Raw genomic sequence first — 25,590 nt, forward strand, 5'->3', positions numbered from 1 at the left:
ATTGGTGTAATCGATCAAATACGTTTGCAAGTACGTCACCAAAGAAAGCAACATAGCGGTTATTCGCCTTGAACGATATGAGATCAGCAGTATCAAATCGGTCGATGTGTGAACTGCAATAAAGCGCTTTGTACTTTTGCAATACATGAAAGTTTTCCGACGATTTTGCGTCTCGCGGTTCAACTTCATTTAAGTCATCGCGTATTGTGAATGGTACAGAGTGTGCAACATTTTGAGAAGCATGCCAGCAGTAGCATTTGCTGGAACATGATAATCACTGGAAATAGACGAAGGACAATGCGATAGTACTTCGCATGCCACTGAAGTTCGCATACTTTTCGCGAAGATCATTTCGACATATCAGCCTTTAAATTCGCGTTAATTATGGGATACGAAAAAATGACATTGCCGATGACATTTTACATTGTATTCGCTAAGAATTGGAAATGGGCAAATTTCGGTTGATACTTCCAGTGGTTTGATATCAATTTCACCTCCATTTTGTCAATTCACTTCAACGGAAGATGAACTCATCACGAATGTTTATCCGAACATTGGCCAAATTATCGTAACTGCGATAGCTTGAGTGCACGAGCAATTTTAGCTGCCAAAATTACCGATGTTAGTGATTTAAACTGGAAGATTCAATGTCAAGTTCCGGGAGGTTTGCGCTCATATAAATCGATCGATCGTCTTGACAAGGAAGACGAAACCGTAAATTATCCAGTGGAGCTTCCAAATACCATACCAAGCCTGCCCCAGCATCATTTGCGTCTTAAAGTTGGATCTGTCATTATTACGTTTCACAATCTTCATGCGCCGAAACTGTGTAATGGAATCCGAATGATTATGACGTAGTTATCGAATACAAGGGACAGCCATTTCAGTTCAAAGGTATTCAATTTCCAGGGAAAATTGCCCTTGCGTTGACAATCAACAGGACACAAGGAAATCGGGAAATCCTATGTTTTTCACACGGCCAGATATATGTGGTGTGTTGACGAGTTGGAAACCCATCTTCTCTATATATTTACGCACCAGAACAGAAATTAAAAAATTATGTTTATTAAGTTGCGCTACATAAAAAAATTTAGAAAAATCGTAAATAAATCATTTTCGACAAAATATAATTTCAACTTTTTTTCATTTCAAAACACATAATTTCACGCAGGGCAACGGCTGCGGGGTCAGCTAGTATGTATATGAAAATATATATACAATGAATTGGAATCGATACGATTCAATTTAATTTCCGCAAAGGGGTTTTGGGCGTGCTCTTGTGAGAGTCTTGTAGAATCCTCTCCCAGTCCTCCACAATGCCTATTTAATGCCCAATTTGATGTGAATGATGTTGTTTGCTGTTATTTTGTTTTGGTGATTTAAATGCTTGACCGGTTTTTGTAATTATATTTTAGTTTTGTACTTACATATATCGCGCTCGTTTTGTGCATTATAGTTTGAATTTTTTCCACTGTTCCTTTTTGGCACTGCAGTCGTATTTCCATTTTTTTCATATGGAAATGTACGTTTTGGTTTGTTTTCTGTTAAATGGGGTGTAGTCATGCTTCTGGGTAAGCAGTTACGGTCGTATGGCTATACCCAATACGTACTCTTGCGACTCGCCACGAACCCTGGAAATTTTAGTAACCCTTGTGTAAGATTTATTAGCCAAACCGTGTGGAGCATGGAGTCACGGCTAAAAGAAAAGAAGCTTCAGCAGAGCCACTTCAATATATTCGGTTTAAAGGTTCGCTAAAGTCTAATTGCAGCGTCTGCTCACCAGAGGTGCGACTGCAAGCGAGCGTCGGTCTTGAAACAAGCGGCTCGCTATGGAAATGTGCATAGCTTTATTCTACTCGACTAGCGAGTATTTGCGCTGGGTTTGGGACCCGCCATGTAGAAACAACTGTCAATGAAAAGGAAACAACAGCCACGGATGGAAGACCCCTCTTTTGAGGTAGACAATGGCAAACGTAATAAGGACTATGATTTAAAGACATGTACCTGGAATGTCCGCTCCCCAAATTTGGAAGGTGTCGATGTCCAACTGGTTGATGTCTTCGTTAGAGTAAAAGCTAACATCAAAACCGTCCAAAAAATGTGATGGACGGGACAGTGGCCATATACAGGAGCGCACATAATGTGTGGTATTCGTGGTGGCAGAGAAACTCCGACGCCGAGTCCTGGCATTCACCCCGGTGGATGAACGTCTGGCCAAAATCCGCATCAAAGTGAAGTTCATCAATATATCGCTGATTTGTGCCCACGCCCCGACGGAAGAGAAGGACGATGTGACCAAAAATATTTTCTATGAGCGCTTGGTGCGCAGCTATGAGAGCTGCCCCCGCCACGATATCAAAATCGTGCTGAGCGACTTTAACGCCAAGGAGGGTGAAGAAGGTATCTATGTCACAACGGTCGGTAAACCGTTATCATGCTGATTTGGAAATTAATATCGAAATCATAGCCAACTTACTTTACAATAATACAAAAGACCTTTATTCTCGCTCCAACTTTGTGAAAGCTAATTCAACTTGGCCAGATGACAATGGCAATATTGAATATAGTCATTTTAATGAAACTATTTTAAATTTATTTGAAAGATATGTTCCGAAATGTGTTGTTACTCAGAGTAAGTTCTAATTTGTGGTTTTCGAAAGGGTTATGTAAATTAAAAACTAAAACATCGTGTGCTTTTAAACTTAAAAAAACTGGTTACGTTGTAGACTATTCAAAATATTCTAACTTGCGTCGACAACTGAGCTTAACAAAATATGTTTTAATAATTACATAAACAAAGTAAAAAAATAATATTATACGTAATCCAAAATCCTTCTATGACTTCGTCGACTCCAAATGCAAAATATCTAATTTTCCGACCGGGATGAAATATAAGTCTACTATGTCCAGTGACTATCACACAAATTCTAATATGTTTGCTGAATTCTTTAAATCAAATTACTCCTTTAACTCTCCTAAAAATGTTCAGTATCAGCACAAGTTATGTCCGATTTCTGTAATTAATGCACCTACCATTTCCGAAGTAGACGTCTTATATCAGTTAAATATGTTTAAACAATCAATTAGTTATGGCCCTGATATGATTCCCCCATGCTTCCCTAAAAACTGTGCCAAATATATGAACATATATACCAACCCTTAACAAAACTATTTAATGCATCTCTTAAGCAAGGCTTATTTCCATCAATATGGAAGAAGTAATTTATCATTCCTTTACATAAGAGTGGATTTAGGTCATCCATTGAAAACTATAAGGGAATAGCAAAGTTATCAGCAATACCTAAACTTTTTGAAGCAATTATAAAAAACGAAATAACTTTCCGGATTTTTCCACTAATTTCTTGTTCTCAGCACGGTTTTCATAAAGGGAAATCCACAGTAACTAATTTGCTAGAATACAAATTTATCAACGGGCTTTCGGGAGAATAAGCATGCTGATGTTATATACGTAGATTTTAGTAAAGATTTTGATAAAGTAAACTACTCAATTCTTTTGAATAAACTGGATCTTCTTGGTTTTCAACCGATATTTCTAAAATGAGTTACTTCTAATCTTAGTAATAGAACTTAACAAGTTATATTTAAAGATAATTTTTCTGAGTTAATTAATGTCCCTTCAGGCGTTCCTCAAGGTAGCCATCTTGGTCCAATTCTGTTCTTGTTATTTAATAATGATATATTATATCATCTGTTATTAAGTATTCAAGAGTTTTATTATAATATATGCCAACAATATAAAACTTTTTTAAATCATATACTTTAAATAGTGAAAGATGTCAGTTGCAAACAGACTTTAAGAACTTTAGTTTCTTGGTATGTTAGAAATGATATGCCATTGAATCTAGAAAAATGTAAAACGATGTTCTTTTCCCGTAGATCTGTAGACTCTACTTCATACGGAATACAAAGACTTAGCTTGGAGCAAGTATGCAGGTTTGTTGATCTGGGAGTAACTATAGACCCCATCTGGCAGTAACTATGGCCCACTTCCACGCCCACAAATTGCCATTAACCGACAATACATATGTATAGTGCCATAACTAAGAACTATATTAAGATATAAAACTAATTTAGTACAAAGGATCGCAGTAGCAAGGGCCAGGTGCGGGCAAAAATTAAACAAAAAAAAATGGGAGTGGCCCCGCCCTCTCACAAGTTTAATGTAAATATATCCTAAACCACTTAAGCTACAACAACCAAATGAGTACAACACTTTAAATTTCACTTGATTCGTTATCACCAAAAATTGTTTAAATCCAATAAAAACGGACCTACGTACCAAATATTTAGACCCCGGTACCTATAGTTGACTTTTAATCGAAAATGTCGGGCAGTGTGTGATATATATAACTGAAATTAAAAGATAATCCTTCTCTTATAATGGTATGTCTGTATGTCAAAAATGTCGATGCATAACACTCAATAGTATTCCTTGTTGACAGCTTGACCGGCCGGAAGGAATAAGGAGCGCGGAAAACCTCGATAATTGAAGAAAACTGTCAACATAGCCATGCCGTTTGACCTGCTTTCAGTGGTTTTTTTCACTTCGTGTCACCTTTGCACGAGATTCGGCCGATAGATCGTCTGTTTCCGGGTCATAAGCATAGAGCGAAGACCCATCGCCAGTAATTATATGTTGCATGACTTCCTGGTAGTTAGAACGTATTGTTTCACAAGTGTTTACGCGACGCTGTTTTTTGAAAAAATTTAGTGATTTTTTAACCAATCGTACTTTCACTTTTCTTAGGCCCAAACGATCTTCCAAAATGATTTTTACAGATCCTTCCGATATTCCAATAATGTCAGTTCCACGTCCAGAACGGCCATCGACATCAAGCGGTGATAATCAGAGAAAATCTCTGACTGTTAATCGTCAATTTTCAAGCACTAATTTCTCTATTTTATTGACGTAATTATCACCAGTTGATGTCGATGGCCGTCCTGGACGTGGTTCGTCGTCAATGCGTAGTTCACTCTCTTTGAATAATTTGTACTAATCAAAAACTTTTGCTCGAATTAATATTTCCGGGTCTCGAAATATATAAACAAAATATTTTAAGCCCTACCGAAGCGGAGCGTTCTTTATTTAACTTGCTTATGTCTTACTCAATATAAGACTAATAACTAAAGACGAAGCGAGGATATCTGCTGCCTCCATTTATACATGAGTAATGCTACAATAAGATAAGAGTATTGGCTGTAGTAGGGGCGTGATGAGCATGATGTTATCGCTTGTTGCTATGCGGTGCTGCTTCATGTACAGAGTTCTTAATGTAGGCATTAACTCCCCCTCTCTTATGAAATAAAGTTACTTCTTTATACTAGGAGTATGGGATTTTGTTTGATTAGATGCCCTATTCCTTGTATTCTATATCGTTTTTGTGTTTTCTTTTGTAGCCTTAATATCTTACATTTTAATATAGTTAAATTACTTATACAAGAAGTGTTCCAAAGTAAACAGGACTTTTAAAACAAAAATCAAAATGTTTTATTCAAAATAGTCTCCCTCTGCTTCTATACAGCTTTTTGCACTGTCCAAAAGCATGTCGAACGAGTGTTTCAGCTCGCTGGGCCAGTATGCCGGTACAAGCCTTTTGAATGGCCTCTACGTCTGCATAACACTTTCCTTTCATGGGCAAATGCATTTTTCCGAAAAGGAAGAAGTCCACGGTGCCATATCAGGTTCAGTTTGGGTCATGTTCTTCAAATGGTATTAGGAAAGCGTGTAATTTTTGTGTATTGCTAAATTTATATTCTGAGCTACTTTCTAAAATTTCCAATGTCTTTATTCTTTCTTCTGTGTGTAGCTTTACAAATTCATCAATTTCTTCTGATTATGGAATGCATCGCAATCTATTTCTATAGTTTTAACAAATTGTACGAGGTTTGTTCTTTCGTAAGTTTTATTAATTACACTGTTAAAAACTGTTTTTGTCACATGAACTTTGGTATGATTTTTATTTATGGTGGTGTACCCTCATTAAAAATATGAAACAGTTTTGTTTATATCACATCCAGTTTTTTTTTTGTAAAAGCTATGCCTAAAGATGGAGATGGATTTTTATATCTAAAAGAGAAATTCCCTAAGCTCAGCGAGACGAAAATCAAAGAGGGGATATTTGTGGGCCCACAAATACGGCAATTGATGAAGGATAAGAGCTTTGAAGAAAAACTGAATGATCAGGAAAAACTCGCCTGGAAATGTTTTGTAAATGTTGTTCAAAATTTTCTAGGTAACCATAAAGCGGAAAATTACAAAGATTTAATAAATGAACTTATGATATCATTTAAAGCTTTGGGGTGTAATACGTCCTTGAAAATACATATGTATGCTGGACTCTCATCTGGATTTCTTTCCGGCAAATTTGGGTGCTGTGAGTGACGAACAAGGTGAGAGGTTCCATCAAGACATTTCCTTAATGGAGAAGCGTTATCAAGGGAAATGGTGTCCAGGAATGCTAGCAGACTATTGTTGGAGACTTAAAGGGGACCTACCAGAAGCCAAATAAAGTATCTATTTGGTATTAGGAAATAATTCTGTAAGTGTGGCTGCATTTTGTACTTTTTACGAAAATATATGTTTTGATGTCACAAGAAAACATGATTTTTTTTTATTGATATATTATTATATATTTATTATATTTTTCATTGATATATTATTATTTGGTGGCCCTAGTATATTCAAAATTTGATATAAATTTTCATGTGACCAAAAAAATTACAAATTTGTTGACCAGTGTTATTACATGTGTTCCTTCTACAATTATGTTATCTTCACTTATTTGTTTAATTGGGTCATTTATTTTCTCTTTTGTTTTAGAGTAGGCTTCTTTACTTTCTAGTATGGGTATTGTACAATTATCTGGGTTTGCTTGTTTACATACATATAAGTAGATATTTGTTCATATTATTGATACATTTATTTATTGGTACAAATTGATTTTCACAACTAGCTATTAATGGGTCTAATATTAATTTTCTTACATTTTTTAATAATGACAGGATATTTAAGTATATGGGATATTCCATACCAAATCGACCACTTTTGAACCCGACCCCTTTAGATTTTGCTGAAACTTATCCATCCTTTTCTACCCTTTGAAAAACCTTTTTGAGAATTTTTTCAAAATTTTTTGTCCGACTTCAAAAAAGTTATGAATTTTTCAAAAAAATGGCTTTTTTATTTTCAAATAGCCATAACTTTTGTAGAAATTGACTTTTGGGGATCTTTTTTTCGATTTTTGTTTTTGAATGAACTTTTCGAAAAAATACACAAAAAAAACTTAACACGATCAATTATATAAAATAATCGGTTTTTTTAAGTAAACTCGTCATTTTTTTTTGATAGTTCGCCACTTTTTTTTTGTTTTTTCCTCAAAAAAAAACTTCAATTAATTTGACAACTATCCCTGCTAATCCCGGAGTGGGCCGATTTTTTTTATATTCTTTTTTATTTATTTCATCTTTGAAAATTTTACAATTTTCCCTTTAAATGCATAAAAAAAATATAAAAAAAATCGGCCCACTCCGGGATTAGCAGGGATAGTTGTCAAATTAATTGAAGTTTTTTTTTTGAGGAAAAAAAATAAAGAAAACAAATAGCGAACTTCCAACAAAATTTATTTTAAAAAAAATTGTCAAATTTTCAAAAATGAAATAAATAAAAAAAGAATATAAAAAAAAATCGGCCCACTCCGGGATTAGCAGGGATAGTTGTCAAATTAATTGAAGTTTTTTTTGAGGAAAAAACAAAAAAAAAGTGGCGAACTATCAAAAAAAAAAATGAAGAGTTTACTTAAAAAAACCGATTATTTTATATAATTGATCGTGTTAAGTTTTTTCGTGTATTTTTTCGAAAAGTTCATTCAAAAACAAATTAAAAAAAAAGATCCCCAAAAGTCAATTTCTACAAAAGTTATGACTATTTGAAAATAAAAAGCCATTTTTTTGAAAAATTCATAACTTTTTTGAAGTCGGACAAAAAATTTTGAAAAAATTCTCAAAAATGTTTTTCAAAGGATAGAAAAGGATGGATAAGTTTCAGCAAAATCTAAAGGGGTCGGGTTCAAAAGTGGTCGATTTGGTATGGAATACCCCATATACATACATATGTGTCGGAAATTATACCAACAAATATATCTGAATACTCCAATAAATCTATGACTGGAATTTCTGTTTGTTCATTGTTCATTATTTTTTGAACTTAGTCGATATTTATTGCTGACGAGTAAACGTTTTTATTTTTTGCAAAATTAATAGCGGGTGTTCCATCTAGTAATTCACGATGTATGGTACTTCTTGTAGTATCAGTTTTTGTTTTAACAATTTAAAATTCACTCGTTGTAATAATAAATTGTTTGTTGTCATTTATAACTATATCGTTAATCTTTTACTTTATCTCAACCATATCGTCATGATCGGGTACACCTGTTATAAAGCTAAATATGGATGCTAGAAAATCGTATGCTCTCTTAGTCCTCTTAGTAACACTACACTACACTAAGAGTTGATCCTTGAGGACTTCAATCCTATTAATTAATGCAATGTCATCTAAGAGTCCTGTCTCTGCGACTGCATAATCGTGGATTCTGCTATAGTTTCGTAGCGTTTTAATATCGTTGTTAAGTTTACCATATGGAATAAATAATTTTCTTCCTTGTATGTGTATGAAGGATCTGTGTGTGTTAGGAACGAATTTCTTTCCTTCTAAATTAGTCAATGTTAGTCCTTGTAATTAAAGGTACAGTTGTATCAATGATATTACTTTGAACATTTCTAATGTTATTTTTATGGACGACCCTCCCCTTGGTTTTTATGACTGTGTCCTCACGGTTTTCTTTTACTACGTGTTTGAATCTCGATGTTTGTGGTATTCTAGCATATAAATTTGTTTATTTTTTATTCTTTCCGCGATTTCTGGACTCTTTTCAAAATTAAAAAACATATTTATAGGTATTTCTTCACAGACTAAATGAATTGTCCTATTGTATTCTTTGACAGCCTGAAATATTTCTTCCTCTGGCGAACTCTTCTTGTCTGCTGCTATAGTACGTATAGTATAGTAGTTTGTTTAACAGAGCTGTCGTGCCTATTCCGACGAATACATTTTCGTTATCTGACATGAGTTCGTTAGATTGTGGGAATATTTGTATAATTACTTCATCTAAGACTTCATAGAAATGTCTGTTTGTGTTTAGTTTGTGTAAATATGCGTATTTAGAGTATCGACATATACTTAAGAGATATCTTGTATTTTTAATTTAAAAAAATATCCATTTGTATGGATGTGCCTGCTAAGCTTGGTGTTGGTGTTTTTCTTATTATTTGCTTTATTGGTTTTCTGCCATATTTATTTTCAGTAGAGTTGGTACAATTTTTTAATAGTTTTTCTGCGTCTTTTCTTAATGTCGGCCAATAACAGGTCTCTGTTATTTCTTTGTAGTTGTTTTTAGCATTTCTATGCGCTCTATTGTGTGCAAATTGTAGTATATTCTCTCTGCCTTCTGTTTCTTTAGCAAAGCATCTTTTAATTTGTGTTTCTATATTCAATCGTTGAAATTTTTATTATAAAGGGTTCGTGTTTCGGAAATGGCGTATTAGATTCTAGTAAATCGTCATCTGATTGTATTAATTCAATTTGTGTTTTGAAGGAATTAAAGAGTGATTTTATGTTTTCTATATTCCTAATATCGCATGATTCTGCCGAGTGCATTGAGGCCTCGGAGGTATTATTGGTGTGTCGTGAAAGTGCGTCCGCGACTACATTTTCTTGTGGTTTGTATTTTAATTTAGCACGGTATTCCTCCATTAGATTTTTCCGTCTTTCACTGGTGGTCTCTTTAAATTGTTAGATCGGCTATTCCGTAGAGATAATTTCTTAATTTCTGAAGAGTTCTCGTTGGTTGAATAATTCTGTTCTGTTTTTGTTAAAGTTCTAGATATAAAGGCTATTGGGTTTTTACCTTGACTTAATACCGCACCTATAACATAATTTTTAGCGTCTATGGTTAAATCAAATCCTTTTTTAAAATCTGGTTCGTATAGTTTTACCCATTCCTTTAATTTCTCTTTAATAGTATTCATTGCTTTAATTGCGTTATTGTCTAGGTTTATTTTTATAATGGAGCTTTTATTTTTCGAAATGCTACCGTTTTCTCCTCGTAAATAAATGGTTAGTGGTTTACAAATTTGTGCGAAGTCTTGAACGAATTTGCGATAGTAGGAGGCTAACCCCAAAAAAGAGCGCAAATCTTTCAGATTTTCCGGTATTCTATACCCATCTATAACTTAAACCTTTGACGGATCTTCTGTAATTCTCCCATTTTTTGTGTTTGGAAAATTTTGGACTTTTCCTTAGATATCTTCATATTGGCATTGGAGTGCCTGTATTATATTGGTAACGTCTCTAATATGCTGTTCGGGTGTGGTCCAGTATATCAGTACGTCATCTATATATACAAATGCACATATACCAATGTACGAACGAAGTATATCGTCAACATATCTTTGAAATATAGAAGGTGCATTTTTTAATCCAAACTTAACTGAGAATGAAGTTTTCTCTCTATCTTCTTCTTTTATTATTATTTGGAGGAATCCTGATTCCAGATCTAAGGTTGTAAAATACCTAGCTTCTCCTAGGTTTTGTAATGTCATAATTATGTCCGGTATAGGGTATCTATCTGCTATCGTACTTTTATTGAATTTTTGGAAATCTATAACCATTATTTTCTTTGGTTTGCCTTCCTCGTCAGTGTCCTTTTTAGAAACTGTCCATATTGGTGCATTGTATGGGCTTCTTCTTTCTTTAATTATACCCTTTTCTAATAATTTCCCTATTTCTATTTTTACAAAATCTTGATCAATGTATGGGTAAGGATATTGCCTAACCCAGACTAGGTCGTTACTTTCAGTTCTAATTTCTGCTTGAACTGTAGTTGTATATGGCAAATGTTATTTTTTATAACTACTTTGTATTAAGTCATGTAGTTCAACTTCTCGTTTTTTGAGTGATTCGACACTTTTGTGAAAGTGACAGAGTATTCGAATAGATTTATTATGACTTTCATTTTCCGTAAGGATTCTTCTCCTGATAGTATATCAAAATCTTTTAATTTATGAATTTCATAAAAATTTAAATGTCTCCAACTAATTATATTTCCCTTTTGTGAGTTATAATTGAACTACCATGTAGCGTATTTGTTTTAATAGGTTTATCTAATACAATTTACTAGCGTATGGTTAATCTCTTTTTATATAACTTCTAGTTGCACCTGAGTCTAAAAGTATATACACGGACTGGTGCTGTGCGCTGTAAGGTTGGTAGGCCGTGTCGTCTTATAAACAATGCTTCTGGATGGTGTACTCGCTTGGTGACTCATTGTATAATGACAGGATATCTTGCATGCCATCATTTATTTGGTTGACTCTCTGTGCCTTGTGGTGAAAGTTGGCGTCTGTACCTTTTCTGGTTCTCCTGAATTGATTCGTGATGACTCGTGCTGCTTTTCGAAACGGGTTTTGATGATGTTGTTGCGATTGCTGAGCGCCTGGTGTCTTGCATAATGTTGCATTGTACGTGCGATTCCAGAAGCTACCATTAGTGTTGTGCAGGCTCTTGAATATAATGCATTCTTAATGGCTACGCTGCGAAGTCCAGATATAAACTTTTGAATGGCTTTAGATTACATTTCCTTGTTTATAGCTTCAACCACATATTTTGATAAAATGACATTCAATACTTAGTTTAGTAGATCAAAAGACACATGGAGCGGTAATTCTTTCTGTTGGATACGCATCATATCTTCTTCTAATACGTACAACTTGGTCGCTGGTCTGCATATGAGTCGTCAAGTCGGTCAATTATATCGTAGAAATTCATTTTTGTGTTGTTATTGATCGGGATTTGGGCTGCTCGTCCTGGGATTTTTCCTCTGACTATTATTAGAATCTGGGCGTATATGTTGTGTCCCTGCAACATTATTATTCTGTCCATTAGTGTGGTGGTCATCTTCCTCCAGTTTCTATATTCGATATAGTCACCACTGAATGTTGTTAAAGATTTAAATATGTTAAAATCTACGTCGTTTGGTTGTGCGTAATGGCATAATTGTTCTTGCACTGGTTCTGGCGGAATAGAATTCAATGCCTCTAGTGCATGTAATTTCTCCTGAAGCGGGACACTTTGTAATGGTATTATATCTGCATTCATTTTATTATTATTCAAATTTTTTGTTTCTTTGTTTGATTATATTCACTTTGTATTTTTTATATCCTTTATAGAATTTTTGTTTTATATGCTCTAGGTTTTTATGTCCTTCTATGGGACTGTTGAGTTACATCCTCTACAGGATTCATTTATTTGCAGAACTATATCCTTTGGTTGAGGCGGTAACGCGAATCCGTTTATTGTTGCGCTCCACGTTGGGCACCAATTAATATTTCCGGGTCTCGAAATATATAAACAAAATATTTTTAGCCGAAGAGAAGCGTTCTTTATTTAACTTGCATATGACTTACACACTCTACTAAACAAAAGACGAAGCGAGGATATCTGCTGCCAATAAGATAGAAGTATTGGCTGTAGTTTTGTAGTTACACCAATGGAAAAGTACCAAAGTGGCGTGATAAGCATGGTGTTATCGCTTGTTGCTATGCGGTGCTGCTTCATGTGCAGAATGTAGGCATTAACTCTCGCGGCAAAGAACTATCACCGAAGACATTTTCAAACATTCTGAACGTTTCGGCACCTAAAATTCCGCACACAGTATTTAAAGGAACTTCTTTGTTGAATAATTTCTTCTTCTTCTTCTTAATTGGCGTAGACACCGCTTACGCGATTATAGCCGAGTTAACAACAGCGCGCCAGTCGTTTCTTCTTTTCGCTACGTGGCGCCAATTGGATATTCCAAGCGTAGCCAGGTCCTTCTCCACCTTGTCCTTCCAAAGGAGTGGAGGTCTTCCTCTTCCTGTGCTTCCCCCGGCGGGTATTGCGTCGAATACTTTCAGAGCTGGAGTGTTTTCATCCATCCGGACAACATGACCTAGCCAGCGTAGCCGCTGTCTTTTAATTCGCTGAACTATGTCAATGTCGTCGTATATCTCGTACAGCTCATCGTTCCATCGAATGCGATATTCGCCGTGGCCAATGCGCACAGGAGATAGATTGGGAGTCGCCTTGTCTGAAACCTCGTTTGGTATCGAACGGCTCGGAGAGGTCCTTCCCGATCCTGAAGGAGCTTTTGGTGTTACTCAACGTCAGTTTACACAGCCGTATTAGTTTTGCGGGGATACCAAATTCAGACATCGCGGCATAAAGGCAGCTCCTTTTCGTGCTGTCGAAAGCAGCTTTGAAATCGACGAAGAGGTGGTGTGTGTCGATTCTTCTTTCACGGGTCTTTTCCAAGATTTGGCGCATGGTGAATATCTGGTCGGTTGTTGATTTTTCAGGTCTGAAGCCACACTGAAAAGGTCCAATCAGTTTGTTGACGGTGGGCTTTAATCTTTCACACAATACGCTCGATAGAACCTTATATGCGATGTTGAGGAGACTAATCCCACGGTAGTTGGCGCAGATTGTGGGGTCTCCTTCTTTATGGATTGGGCATAGCACACTTAAATTCCAATCGTTGGGCATGCTTTCGTCCGACCATATTTTACAAAGAAGCTGATGCATGCCCCTTATCAGTTCTTCGCCGCCGTGTTTGAATAGCTCGGCCGGCAATCCATCGGCCCCCGCCGCTTTGTTGTTCTTCAGGCGGGTAATTGCTATTCGAACTTCTTCATGGTCGGGCAATGGAACGTCTGCTCCATCGTCATCGATTGGGGAATCGGGTTCGCCTTCTCCTGGCGTTGTGCGTTCACTGCCATTCAGCAGGTTGGAGAAGTGTTCCCTCCATAATTTAAGTATGATCTGGGCATCGGTCACTAGATCACCGTTGGGGGTTCTACAAGAGTATACTCCGGTCTTGAAACCTTCTGTAAGGCGCCGCATTTTTTCGTAGAATTTATATATAAATATATAAAAATGTTTGTTTATGTAAATACATACACCGGTGGCACGCTAATTAGCACACCCTTACATCTTTCAAAAGTATTGCTTGAAAATGGAAGATAACGGTACTTTAAGAAACCAGTTTTTGCACATTAATACGTTGTTATTTTGCCGTTATAAATCACTCATCAGTGAAAATCAAGCTGGCTTTTTAATTAGCACACCGTCACATCAGAAAAGTTTTTAGTAAATCGTTTGCGACCTTAAAGTTAAGGTAGTAATTTTTTTACGAGATTAGCTTTAAGTAACATTTTTAATAGACAGCAGTGTAAAATATTTAAAATGGGACATTGCATGAGCTCTAGTGAAGAGGAAAGGCGCCTAATATGGAACATGTTCCAGGACGGAAAAAATATTAGTTAAATTGTCTGTTGTCTTAGAAGTTCTGGAGAAAAAATTCAAAACGCTCTCAGATTATCGTGAGAATAAAACATTTGCAAATAAAAAGAGATCTAGACGGGACGCAAAAAGACCACAAAATAAGTAGATTCCCTTATTGCAACCGTATTCCCGTTTCGCAACTTCCTCACAAATACGAGCTTCAATGCACGAGGAATATGGCGAAAACATTGCCAATAGGACTGTTAGACAGCGACTGTTGCAAAACAGCCTTCAGGGAAGCCAAAGTTTAAAAAAGCCGAAAGTTACACACAATAATCGAAAGGCGCCAATTAGACCCAAAGTATACAAGGAAGACGGTTAAGTTCAACGGGGGGAGTGTTATGGTGTGGGGTTGCTTGACGAAGAATGGTGTTGGTCCTATAGTGCAGATAACGGGCAAGCTAGATTCTGTAGTATAGCAGAACTGCTTTAAAAATCATCTTGCACCGTTTTAGGAAGACTTGCGTTGTCTGTATACAACTTCGCAGTTTTCCAACAGGACAATGCGCCCTGCCATAAGTCAAGGTCTGCGATTCAGTTGCTTCATAATCAGGCAATTCCATTACTTGCCTTATGTTTCTATTATGTTTTTTTTATAATTACTGATTTTTTTCCTTAAACATTATTTAATAAATGTTGCTTAGGAAGTTATCATTAAAAATAACTTATATACTTTTTAATTATCTTAGCATTCAGTTCAAAAATATAAGCAGTCATTTGGGTTTTAATCAAAATCACCAAATATGGTGATTGTTCCATAATATTTAATACCTCCTGAAATAGTAAATAGTTTTCCGGTTTTTGATAACTAACCTCAGCAAAAAAATAAAGAGTTGTTTGTGAAAATGTTCCTTCATCTCATTTAGCAATAAACAAAATGCTTTGTTAATTAAACGAAAATAATTTATGAATATACAGCAAAAGTTATTTAAAAGCTTATAGATGTTAATAAAACTTTGACTTATTTTAGGTTACGCAGTTTAAACGATTTGAGTGATCACAGATTTGTACGCAGCACATCAGTTTTGGAGTCAACATTTTCGTCATTGTAGGTTAACTCAAAACTAATATCAGTTAAATATTGGTGAGCAATAACTGAATTTAATTGTCAAATATTTACTTTTTAGATTAACAACATTAATGGAACTTCGACTGAACTTAATTGTGGTTGGTAATACCAAAAGAAGTTTGGTTTTTGGTTTGGTTCATCACAAAATGAACAGACTGAAATCCGCTTTCTTTATGTACAGATAACTAGTATATAGTACAAGCATCGATAACTATAGTATTCATTTAGACAAAATGTTAAAGAATTTAGCAGAAGTACAGAATTATTAATAACCTAATAAGTCGTAACAACGCCTATTAGTTTTGAATAAATGTATTTCTGTCTTCAATTTATATTATTAATTCTACTGATACCTAATAACATTTCAAGAGTGTTTAATAACAAATATGGTACTACATTACTTATTTAATAATTGACCTGTATATTAGTCTCCCTAACTAGATTTTAAGAACAGAACATATATGTACCTACCTTCCATAACTTGTTGTGATGAGAGTCTCGGTAATGAAAGATATTGATTTGAAGAAATAATGTCATTTAATGTTTGAACCGGAATCTCAGGCAATGAAATCTTTGCTCGTGGTCTGCGGGAATCCTCATTAAACATTAGCAGTGTGTCGAGATTTGAACTAATCTTGAACAGTTTTTGAATTTGTTCACTTCTGCTATCATTCAAGTCAATGAATCTGTAAAAAAAATATAAATATCATGAGGAAAGAACAATTTATACAATTGCAAAAAATTTAGAACATTTATTTCAATTACATTGCTGCACTCGACTGGGTATTGTACAAAACCAAGTTTGTGCTGGAGATTGAATCATAATAAAAAAATTTAACCTAGAACTTAAACGAAGGAAAATAACTGAAAACTGGATTTTTGGCACATATTTATTCAAACAGTTGTAATCGAAAAAAATCATTCGTGCAATCATGAAGTCATGAAGAGTAGTTCTCAAGAAATCTTGCAAACAGACTTCAAAAACACAGTTTCAAGAAAAACGCGTTTAAAGATGACTAGCGCACAAGTTCTCAAAACTGTTATAGAATTTAATAAGACAAAAAATCTATTTTTTGAAACTCGCAAACCCATGTAACCCTCTTAATCAAAATCCAACATCCACTAAACCACACCACTTGAAATCAATATATTCAAGTAAGGTAGCACAAATAATTAACGCCCTACCCATCACAACCCCACCTATAAATTATTTTAAGGAATTCCTTTCATTATCGTTAAGGGAACAAAGGATGCCTTCATTCGTATAGATAAGCACGTAACTGTGTTATCAATTAATTATTAACAATTAACAATCACAAGCACCTGTGCGGAAAGCAGTTTTTAATGTCTCGAAGTATTTTCGAAGCGTTTTTCTTTCCCTGTAGTGTGGTGTATACTGCGTGAACTATGGCGTCCTTACTCAAAATACGTAGATCTAATTTTTTCCGTTCTTCCGGGTTTAGTTCTTTTACTATAATACAAACACTAAATGATTTTGATTGCCGGCCCGGTCGATTTCCAAGATTTGTCGGAAGTTCCAATGTTTCGGTTAACCAACACTCATTCGTTTTAAGGAACACATCTTCTTTTCTGTGTGCTTTAGACCATTTTTCTTTGATGGATGTTTTAAAATACCAAAAGGTTTGTTTCAAATTATTTATATTTTATGGTGTGTCACCATAACAGGCAAAAAGGTAATTTTCAAAATAAATTAGTTTTTCATCCAAATTAGGCAAATTTTGCTGTTGTATTTTATCGTAAAGATAACGTCGGGTCATTATTTTTACGCCAGAAGTACTTAAAGCCAAAAAATAAGTAATTGATAAAATTTTAAAGAAACATTTTATTTTATTTTTTTATGACTTTCAATCTTAAAAGACATCCTAGCTGCGGATAAATATACCATAAATATGTATGTCTATTATTAAAAACTATAAAAAATTGTCACGCGAGAAAAGGCGAGAATATAACTAATTTATATTTGAACAAAAAAATTAACAAAAAAAATATTTTGCAACATACTTCTTCTTCTTCTTCTTAATTGGCGTAGACACCGCTTACGCGATTATAGCCGAGTTAACAACAGCGCGCCAGTCGTTTCTCCTTTTCGCTACGTGGCGCCAATTGGATATTCCAAGCGTAGCCAGGTCCTTCTCCACTTGGTCCTTCCAACGGAGTGGAGGTCTTCCTCTTCCTCTGCTTCCCCCGGCGGGTACAGCGTCGAATACTTTCAGAGCTGGAGTGTTTTCGTCCATTCGGACAACATGACCTAGCCAGCGTAGCCGCTGTCTTTTAATTCGCTGAACTATGTCAATGTCGTCGTATATCTCGTACAGCTCATCGTTCCATCGAATGCGATATTCGCCGTGGCCAACGCGCAAAGGACCATAAATCTTTCGCAGAACTTTTCTCTCGAAAACTCGCAACGTCGACTCATCAGTTGTTGACAACGTCCAAGCCTCTGCACCATATAGCAGGACGGGAATTATGAGCGACTTATAGAGTTTGGCTTTTGTTCGTCGAGAGAGGACTTTACTTTTCAATTGCCTACTCAGTCCGAAGTAGCACCTGTTGGCAAGAGTTATCCTGCGTTGGATTTCTAGGCTGACATTGTTGGTGGTGTTTACGCTGGTTCCAAGATAGACGAAATTATCTACGACTTCAAAGTTATGACTGTCAACACGATACGCTCGATAGAACCTTATATGCGATGTTGAGGAGACTAATCCCACGGTAGTTGGCGCAGATTGTGGGGTCTCCTTTTTTATGGATTGGGCATAGCACACTTAAATTTCAATCGTTGGGCATGCTTTCGTCCGACCATATTTTACAAAGAAGCTGATGCATGCTCCTTATCAGTTCTTCGCCGCCGTGTTTGAATAGCTCGGCCGGCAATCCGTCGGCCCCTGCCGCTTTGTCGTTCTTCAGGCGGGCAATTGCTATTCGAACTTCTTCATGGTCGGGTAATGGTACGTCTGCTCCATCGTCATCGATTGGGGAATCGGGTTCTCCTTCTCCTGGTGTTGTGCGTTCACTGCCATTCAGCAGGCTGGAAAAGTGTTCCCTTCATAATTTAAGTATACTTTGGGCATCAGTGACTAGGTCACCTTTGGGGGTTCTACAAGAGTATGCTCCGGTCTTGAAACCTTCTGTAAGCCGCCGCATTTTTTCGTAGGATTTTCGAGCATTACCCCTGTCGGCCAGCTTATCAAGCTCTTCATACTCACGCATTTCGGCCTCTTTCTTTTTCTGTCTGCAGATGCGTCTCGCTTCCCCCTTCAATTCTCGGTATCTATCCCATCCCGCACGTGTTGTGGTCGATCGTAACGTTGCGAGGTAGGCAGCCTGTTTTCTCTCCGCTGCGGCGCGGCACTCCTCGTCGTACCAGTTGTTCTTTTGCACTTTCCGAAAACCAAGGGTTTCGGATGCAGCTGTACGTAAGGAGTTTGAAATGCCGTCCCACAGTTCCCTTATACCGAGTTGTTGATGAGTGCTCTCAGAGAGCAGGAGTGCAAGCCGAGTAGAAAATCGTTCGGCAGTCTGTTGTGATTGCAGCTTCTCGACGTCGAACCTTCCTTGTGTTTGTTGGCGTGCGTTTTTTGCTGCACAAAGGCGGGTGCGAATCTTAGCTGCAACAAGATAGTGGTCCGAGTCGATGTTAGGACCTCGGAGCGCACGCACATCTAAAACACTGGAGACGTGTCTTCCGTCTATCACAACATGATCGATCTGGTTGGTAGTTTTTCGATCCGGAGACAGCCAGGTAGCTTGATGAATTTTTTTGTGCTGGAATCTAGTACTACAGATAACCATATTTCGGGCCCCGGCGAAGTCGATCAGCCTCAACCCATTTGGGGATGTTTCCTCGTGGAGGCTGAATTTACCGACCATAGTGCCAAAGATACCTTCTTTGCCCATCCTGGCGTTAAAGTCGCCAAGCACGATTTTGACATCGTGGCGGGGGCATCTCTCATAAGTGCTTTCCAAGCACTCATAAAAGGCATCTTTGGTCACATCGTCCTTCTCATCCGTCGGAGCGTGGGCGCAGATCAGCGATATGTTGAAGAACCTCGCTTTGATGCGTATTGTGGCTTCACCGGAGTGAATGATAGTACTCGGCGACGGAGTCTCTCTCCCACCACGAATCCCACACCAAACTTGCGCTCCTTTATATGGCCACTGTAGTAAATGTCACAAGGACCTACTCGTCTTTGTCCTTGTCCCGTCCATCGCATTTCTTGGACGGCGGTGATGTCAGCCTTTATTTTCACGAGGACATCAACCAGCTGGGCAGTGGCACCTTCCCAATTAAGGGACCGGGCATTCCAGGTGCATGCCCTTAAATCGTAGTCCTTATTTCGTTTGCCGTGGTCGTCATCAAAAGGGGGGTCTCTCATCCGAGGCTGGTTGTTACTGTTCATTGGGGTAGGCTTTTTACGTGGCGGGTCCCAAACCCAGCGCACAACCCTATGCAGGGGATGTTTCGCCTTCTCAGTTTAGCTCACCTTCGAACGGATGTTCTTAGGCTAACCAGAGGATACTTGGTCAAAGACCGGAAGTCGTGAGCTGCTTGAGTCATATGTAAAATAATCGTTTCTGGCCACTCCCAAGTGAATGGCGATCAGAGAACTTTCCTCACTTGCGTGAACTTCTACACATAAAAAACTATAGCAGAAAAATAATGCAAAGATGAAGTTTCGAAATGCGGGCGCAAGCACATAGTGCATGTTTGATGGGTGGAGGTCGTAAATTCTTATTACTGGGCTAATTCTCTTTCTATTGTGGGTACTATTTTTTGATAACCTTTTATTAAAAAATTGATTTTTTGCCAGCTAATTTTGAATAATCGACCTATGAGCATACTGAGAGTATGAATAATGAGAAAGTTTCTCTCGTTTACATTAATACATAAATATGCACATGTAAACAATAAAATTGTAATATGAAACTTGCTCATAAAAATGTGAAAATCATTGCATATTGAATAAATCTCATAAATTAGTATATACCCAGCAAAACTTGCGTGACCGAAACTCCAATACTTTTACACAATTTTTACTTATCACTAACACTCCCTCACAAATCTTTGAAATGAGTAAGAAGTCAATCTATTGTGTCTTTTGTTTGTTTTATATTATAAGCTCTTCACTCAACAGATGTTAAGCAAAAATAAAACAAAAGACGACAAACAATTTTTTTAGCTGTCACCGCCTATTGAAAACGATGGTTGTGAAAGCGTACAGCATGATACCGTGAATTTGGCGTTTGCTTGTTCGTTGTGACAAATTGAATTCGAAGAAAAACAAAATTCGGTTACAAACGCGTCGATAATTGAGAATTGTGCTTTTGCATATTTATGCAAATTTATTTAAAATAAATATTTAAACCTATTCTAATTGTGTTTCTTTAATATTTGTGAATATTTTGTGTCTTCAAGTGCAATAATATTTGGAAAAAGGGTGAGTAAAACAAATACTAATTCAATATGAAGAAAAATACATTTGGTGCATATATGAGCCGGGAAAAACAGGCTTTTAATCTTAGTGCATCTAAATTTGTGAAAAAGATGTAAATTTTATTTGTGATCCTGATCTGGAGGGATGCCGTTCACTAAGCTCCCTAGATTTTTCTTCAAATTGCAGTAATAGCTATGTTAGTGATAGGAATAATAGTGATAGCGAAATTTTAAAAGTGATAGAAAATAACTCATTTAGTTTAGAATTAAAAGCTTGGGCTTTAAGAAATAGGGTATCCCATAATACTGTAACCGATCTTCTGCAAACGTTGCGAAAAATAGGTTGCTCCTAGGTACCAGCCGAAAAAAAGTAAATATTCAAACGATTCCAAGTGGAACTTTTTTATACAGAGGAATTCAAAATCATTTTGAGAAAAATTCATTTCCTCAACTTGAAAATGAAAATAATATTGTGCTAGATGTGGGAATAGATGGCCTGAAATTATTCAAGAATTCGAATAAAGTATTGTGGCGTATTCTAGCATCGATAGTTAATTTTCCAAACGAATTGCCGTTTAAAATTGCGTGCTTTTCTGGAACAGAAAAACCTTGGAGCATTAATGATTTTTTAAAAGAATTTTGTGAAGAAGTAAATTATTTAAAAAAAAATGGTCTTCAGGTTGGTACTTATGCTGGAAAGAAAAAATTTGATATTCGTTTATTATACTCCCGCCCGAGCTTTTGTTACAGGTGTGCAGTCGCACACTGGAAAAAGTAGTTGTTCTAAATTTGATCAAGTGGGTGACTACAAAGAAAGGAGAGTTTGTTTTTCAAAACAAATAAAACATTTAAGAACTGATCAATCTTTTAAAAATAGAAGTGACAGATCACATCACATTAATCCTTTTAAATTTAGAGAAAGCATTTTAGAGTCAGGAAATTTAAAAATGGTTTCCCAATTTCCTTTAGACCCAATGCACCTTGTAGATCTTGGTGTATGTAAAAAGTTTCTTCAATTGTTGATTAAAAAAGGCAATATAAACGTAAGCAAAGTTAACGAAAAAATAACATTTCTTTCCAATTTAGTTCCTTCAGAGTTCGGTCGAATATGTAGAAGTTTAGATGAAATCAGCAATTGGAAAGCGACAGAGTTTAGGCAGTTCTTATTGTATATAGGTATATTTGCCCTAAAGAATTGCATTGGTGGTGACCATTACTACCATTTGCTTTTATTGCACGCAGGTATAAGGCTACTATCATGCACGAAGTCTTATAGCACTGAAGCCAATGTTGCCCAACAAATCTTGGAAGAATTCGTTGATTTGTTTGGAAATATATACGGTGACCATTTAGTTAGTTACAATATACATGGTTTACTTCATCTAACTGACTGTACCAAGCAATATGGTCCTCTAGACCGCTTATAAGTTTGAAAATCACATGCAATATTTAAAAAAACGTATAAATAAGCCCAATATAATCCGGCAGCAATTACATTTAAGGCTAGAAGAAAGAAATATTCCAGATTTTACTTGCAATAAAATATCTAAAATTAATTCGTTTAATATAGATTTTAAAAAAGAAATAGACTCCTATTGTTTTAGTCAAAAATTAGGCCCCATAAAAGTTACAGGCATGACAGAGGAATCTAGTATCGCAACTTTATCGGCACATTGTTTCTTGGGTGTTGAAAACTACTTTCAAGAACCATTGGAATCGTCATCTGGTTTAGGTATTTTGTTGGCAGATAAATTGGACCCACATTTGTATAAAATAGAAAAAGACGATATAGTTTAAAATATTTTTCTATTCCACATGAGGGCAAGTTTCTTCTAATTCCGATTTTACATCATCTATGTCATGAATTTTCAATTTAGTACCACTGTAATTATTGTATCCCTGTGGTATTTTATTATATTATGTTAAGTTATTTAAAATGAATTTTGATGCTGCAAAATTTTTATTTCTTAATCAGATGGATTCACCAGCGCTTTTTGATGACACCTATTTGGAGGAATGCCCAACAACTTCTTCGACTCCCGTAAAAGGTACATGTAAAATCGTCATTTTAGTTTTCAATTTATTTTTACGCATTTGTTATTGTAGAACAATTGACATTTAAACGGAAGAAATTCAACATTTCTAGTTGCCACAACTCAGAGGCAAGCTTCTCAAAACAACAAGGAAACAATTTGCCAGTGGATGGAAATGGTAATCCAATATGTTGTCAAAATGCATTTCTTAAAAATTTTTACTTTATTATGTTTACACCTTTTTCAGATGTTTTTAACATGTTAAAAACTATTTCCACCCAACTACAAGAGTTGTCTTCAAGAATTGATAATATGGAAAGGAAGATGGACAGCTTGTTGAAAGAAAATGTAAGTTTATGTCCATAAAAGTTTTTATTGTTCTATAAGTATTCATCAATATAAAGAAAACGTATTGTTGTTAAGGCATTATTTAAGTATTCTCTAACTGCACTTGTTCTTTTCAGATAATTTAAAAAAGCAAAGAAATGGCCCAACAAAACACCGTCCGCGAATGTAAGGTGCTAATTCGGAAAGTTCACCCAGAGAAGGTGCAAATTGAATTCTGTATGATGTTCGATTGGACGGTTAACAGAGCTTATAAAATTGCGACACGGAATTTCACCATTCTCGCTGCTATTTAGCAGAATTGAGCATGTACAATGGCAGAAATATATATGTAAAGCGACTGAATTCATACGAAAATGAATAAAGAGAATTGCTTTGTAGAAAATATACAAAATCACACGAGAATGTAAAAAAGCATTCTCTGAGTGACATACATATGTATGCATGCTTATTTTGTATTATATGAACCATTGTCACATATGCGTGATTATTTTCCGAAAAATGGTAAAAATTTTATGTTATAAAATTAAATAAAAAATAATTTTCAATAAATTATTATTTCAAAAATGATATTAATTTCGACTATTATGAAATGAACTTAAATGTGCTCATGTAAACACTTCCATTCATTCCTTCCATTTCTTAAAAAAAATTAATGAACTTCATGAAATATGCATATTCGCATTATTTCGTTATCATTTCCATATTTGTACCAATAGAATTTCTATGACACATGCATATGTACATATATTATTTCTTTAGCACATTTGTCTGTATGTTTACGAAAGCAAATGTGAGCCATATACATACTATGTACATACATTCATAATAACAAGTGTCGCACGCTTCTTTCGCATCTCCGTTTTCACGGTCAACCAATGGCCGAAACTTGAGTTTTGTCAAAGAGTCAAGTGCTGAACACATTGAGCGCGACAGACTGCAAGCGATATCTGTCCAATACACACGTTCTTATGGACACAGTTATGTAGTTGTGCAGCTGGCTCAATAACTGTGTCCCTAAGAACGTGTGTATTCTAATATATTCGTTTGCAGTCTGTCGCGCTCAAATCCAAGCTGTGCCGAAAAAAATAAACTAATGGCCGCCGATTACCACCGCTTCCCTTGCCGCTGTACAGCTTCGCCTACAAACGTGCGTAAATATGTATGTAATTTAAGTTCTTCTTTATTGAATTTCCAAAAGAAACTGATACATAGTATCTTAAAAATACCCTAAGCTAGCTGTGGTTCAACGGCAGCGGCGTCGGCAGAGTTTAACGGATGTTGAATGGTTAGCAGAATTGAAGTTGATTATTGTTGTTGATATTATTATTTATTGATCAGCAATAATGTCGATCACTTTTGGGAGTTGCAGCGGATGTTTGTTTATGTTATTCAACTTTAACAACAACATTGTTGCAATGATTGTTGTTATGTTGAAATAAATATTTGTTGTGTCAACTTTTAAGTTGTTGAACTTTAACAATTACATTGTAGCAACGAATATTGTTGAAATAAATATTTGTTGTATTAACTTGTATACGTATGAGCGTAAATACATATCGACGCAGATTTTTGCGAGAAGCATCAGAAAAGTTGTTCAATTTTTAGGTTTTGCCATCGTCGCGAAAAGACGCTTGTAGGCAAAGGCATGCTCGGGGAGATGTTACGGCGTATGTTTTTATGAATGAAGCGAGGTCGCTTGTAGAATTTGCGCCTGCGTTTATGAATGAAATCGTTTTTGTTGTAAGTTTTACTACATTTGTTTTTCGCCAATTTGGCTGCCATATTGACTCGTGAAGATCAATTTTTTGTGGTGACATACATACATCATATGTGTACGCATATGTATGTATATTTATATGCTTGTGCATTATTTGTTCGGAGTATAGAAATATGCTTTTGTAGAACATTTGCTTTCGCAAACATACAGACAAATATGCAAACGACATAATATATGTATGATTGTTTCGAATTTTGCTTCTACGCCGGTCAAATTTCTATACAAAAATCGGCTGAAATGTTTGAGAAAATAAAATGGACAACTAGGGCTAATAATTTTTAAAAAATTTATTGATAATTAAATATAAATGAAAATACATGTAAATTTACTTAAATTTATTAAGAAACTTATTTAAATTTATTGAAAAACTGCAAAGAAAAATAAAAAGAAAATTCATTTTATTAGAAAAAACATATATAGGGTTAATAAGAAAATATAATTTTAGTAAAACAC

General features: G+C 35.7%; 2 protein-coding genes across 2 annotated transcripts in view; both read right to left on the bottom strand.

Moving 5' to 3' along the window:
• The window catches only part of LOC126764244 (uncharacterized), a 480,626-nt gene that overhangs the window by 267,883 nt on the left and 187,153 nt on the right, over positions 1-25,590 (bottom strand). The window lies entirely within an intron of this gene.
• The window catches only part of LOC126764044 (dnaJ homolog subfamily C member 16), a 384,131-nt gene that overhangs the window by 235,632 nt on the left and 122,909 nt on the right, over positions 1-25,590 (bottom strand). The window contains exon 5 of the mRNA XM_050481781.1: positions 15,996-16,210. Coding sequence (XP_050337738.1) covers positions 15,996-16,210 — 215 coding nt within the window. The remainder of the gene's footprint in view (positions 1-15,995; positions 16,211-25,590) is intronic.

Source organism: Bactrocera neohumeralis, unplaced genomic scaffold (assembly GCF_024586455.1).
Source record: "Bactrocera neohumeralis isolate Rockhampton unplaced genomic scaffold, APGP_CSIRO_Bneo_wtdbg2-racon-allhic-juicebox.fasta_v2 cluster09, whole genome shotgun sequence".
Classification (NCBI taxonomy): domain Eukaryota; kingdom Metazoa; phylum Arthropoda; class Insecta; order Diptera; family Tephritidae; genus Bactrocera; species Bactrocera neohumeralis.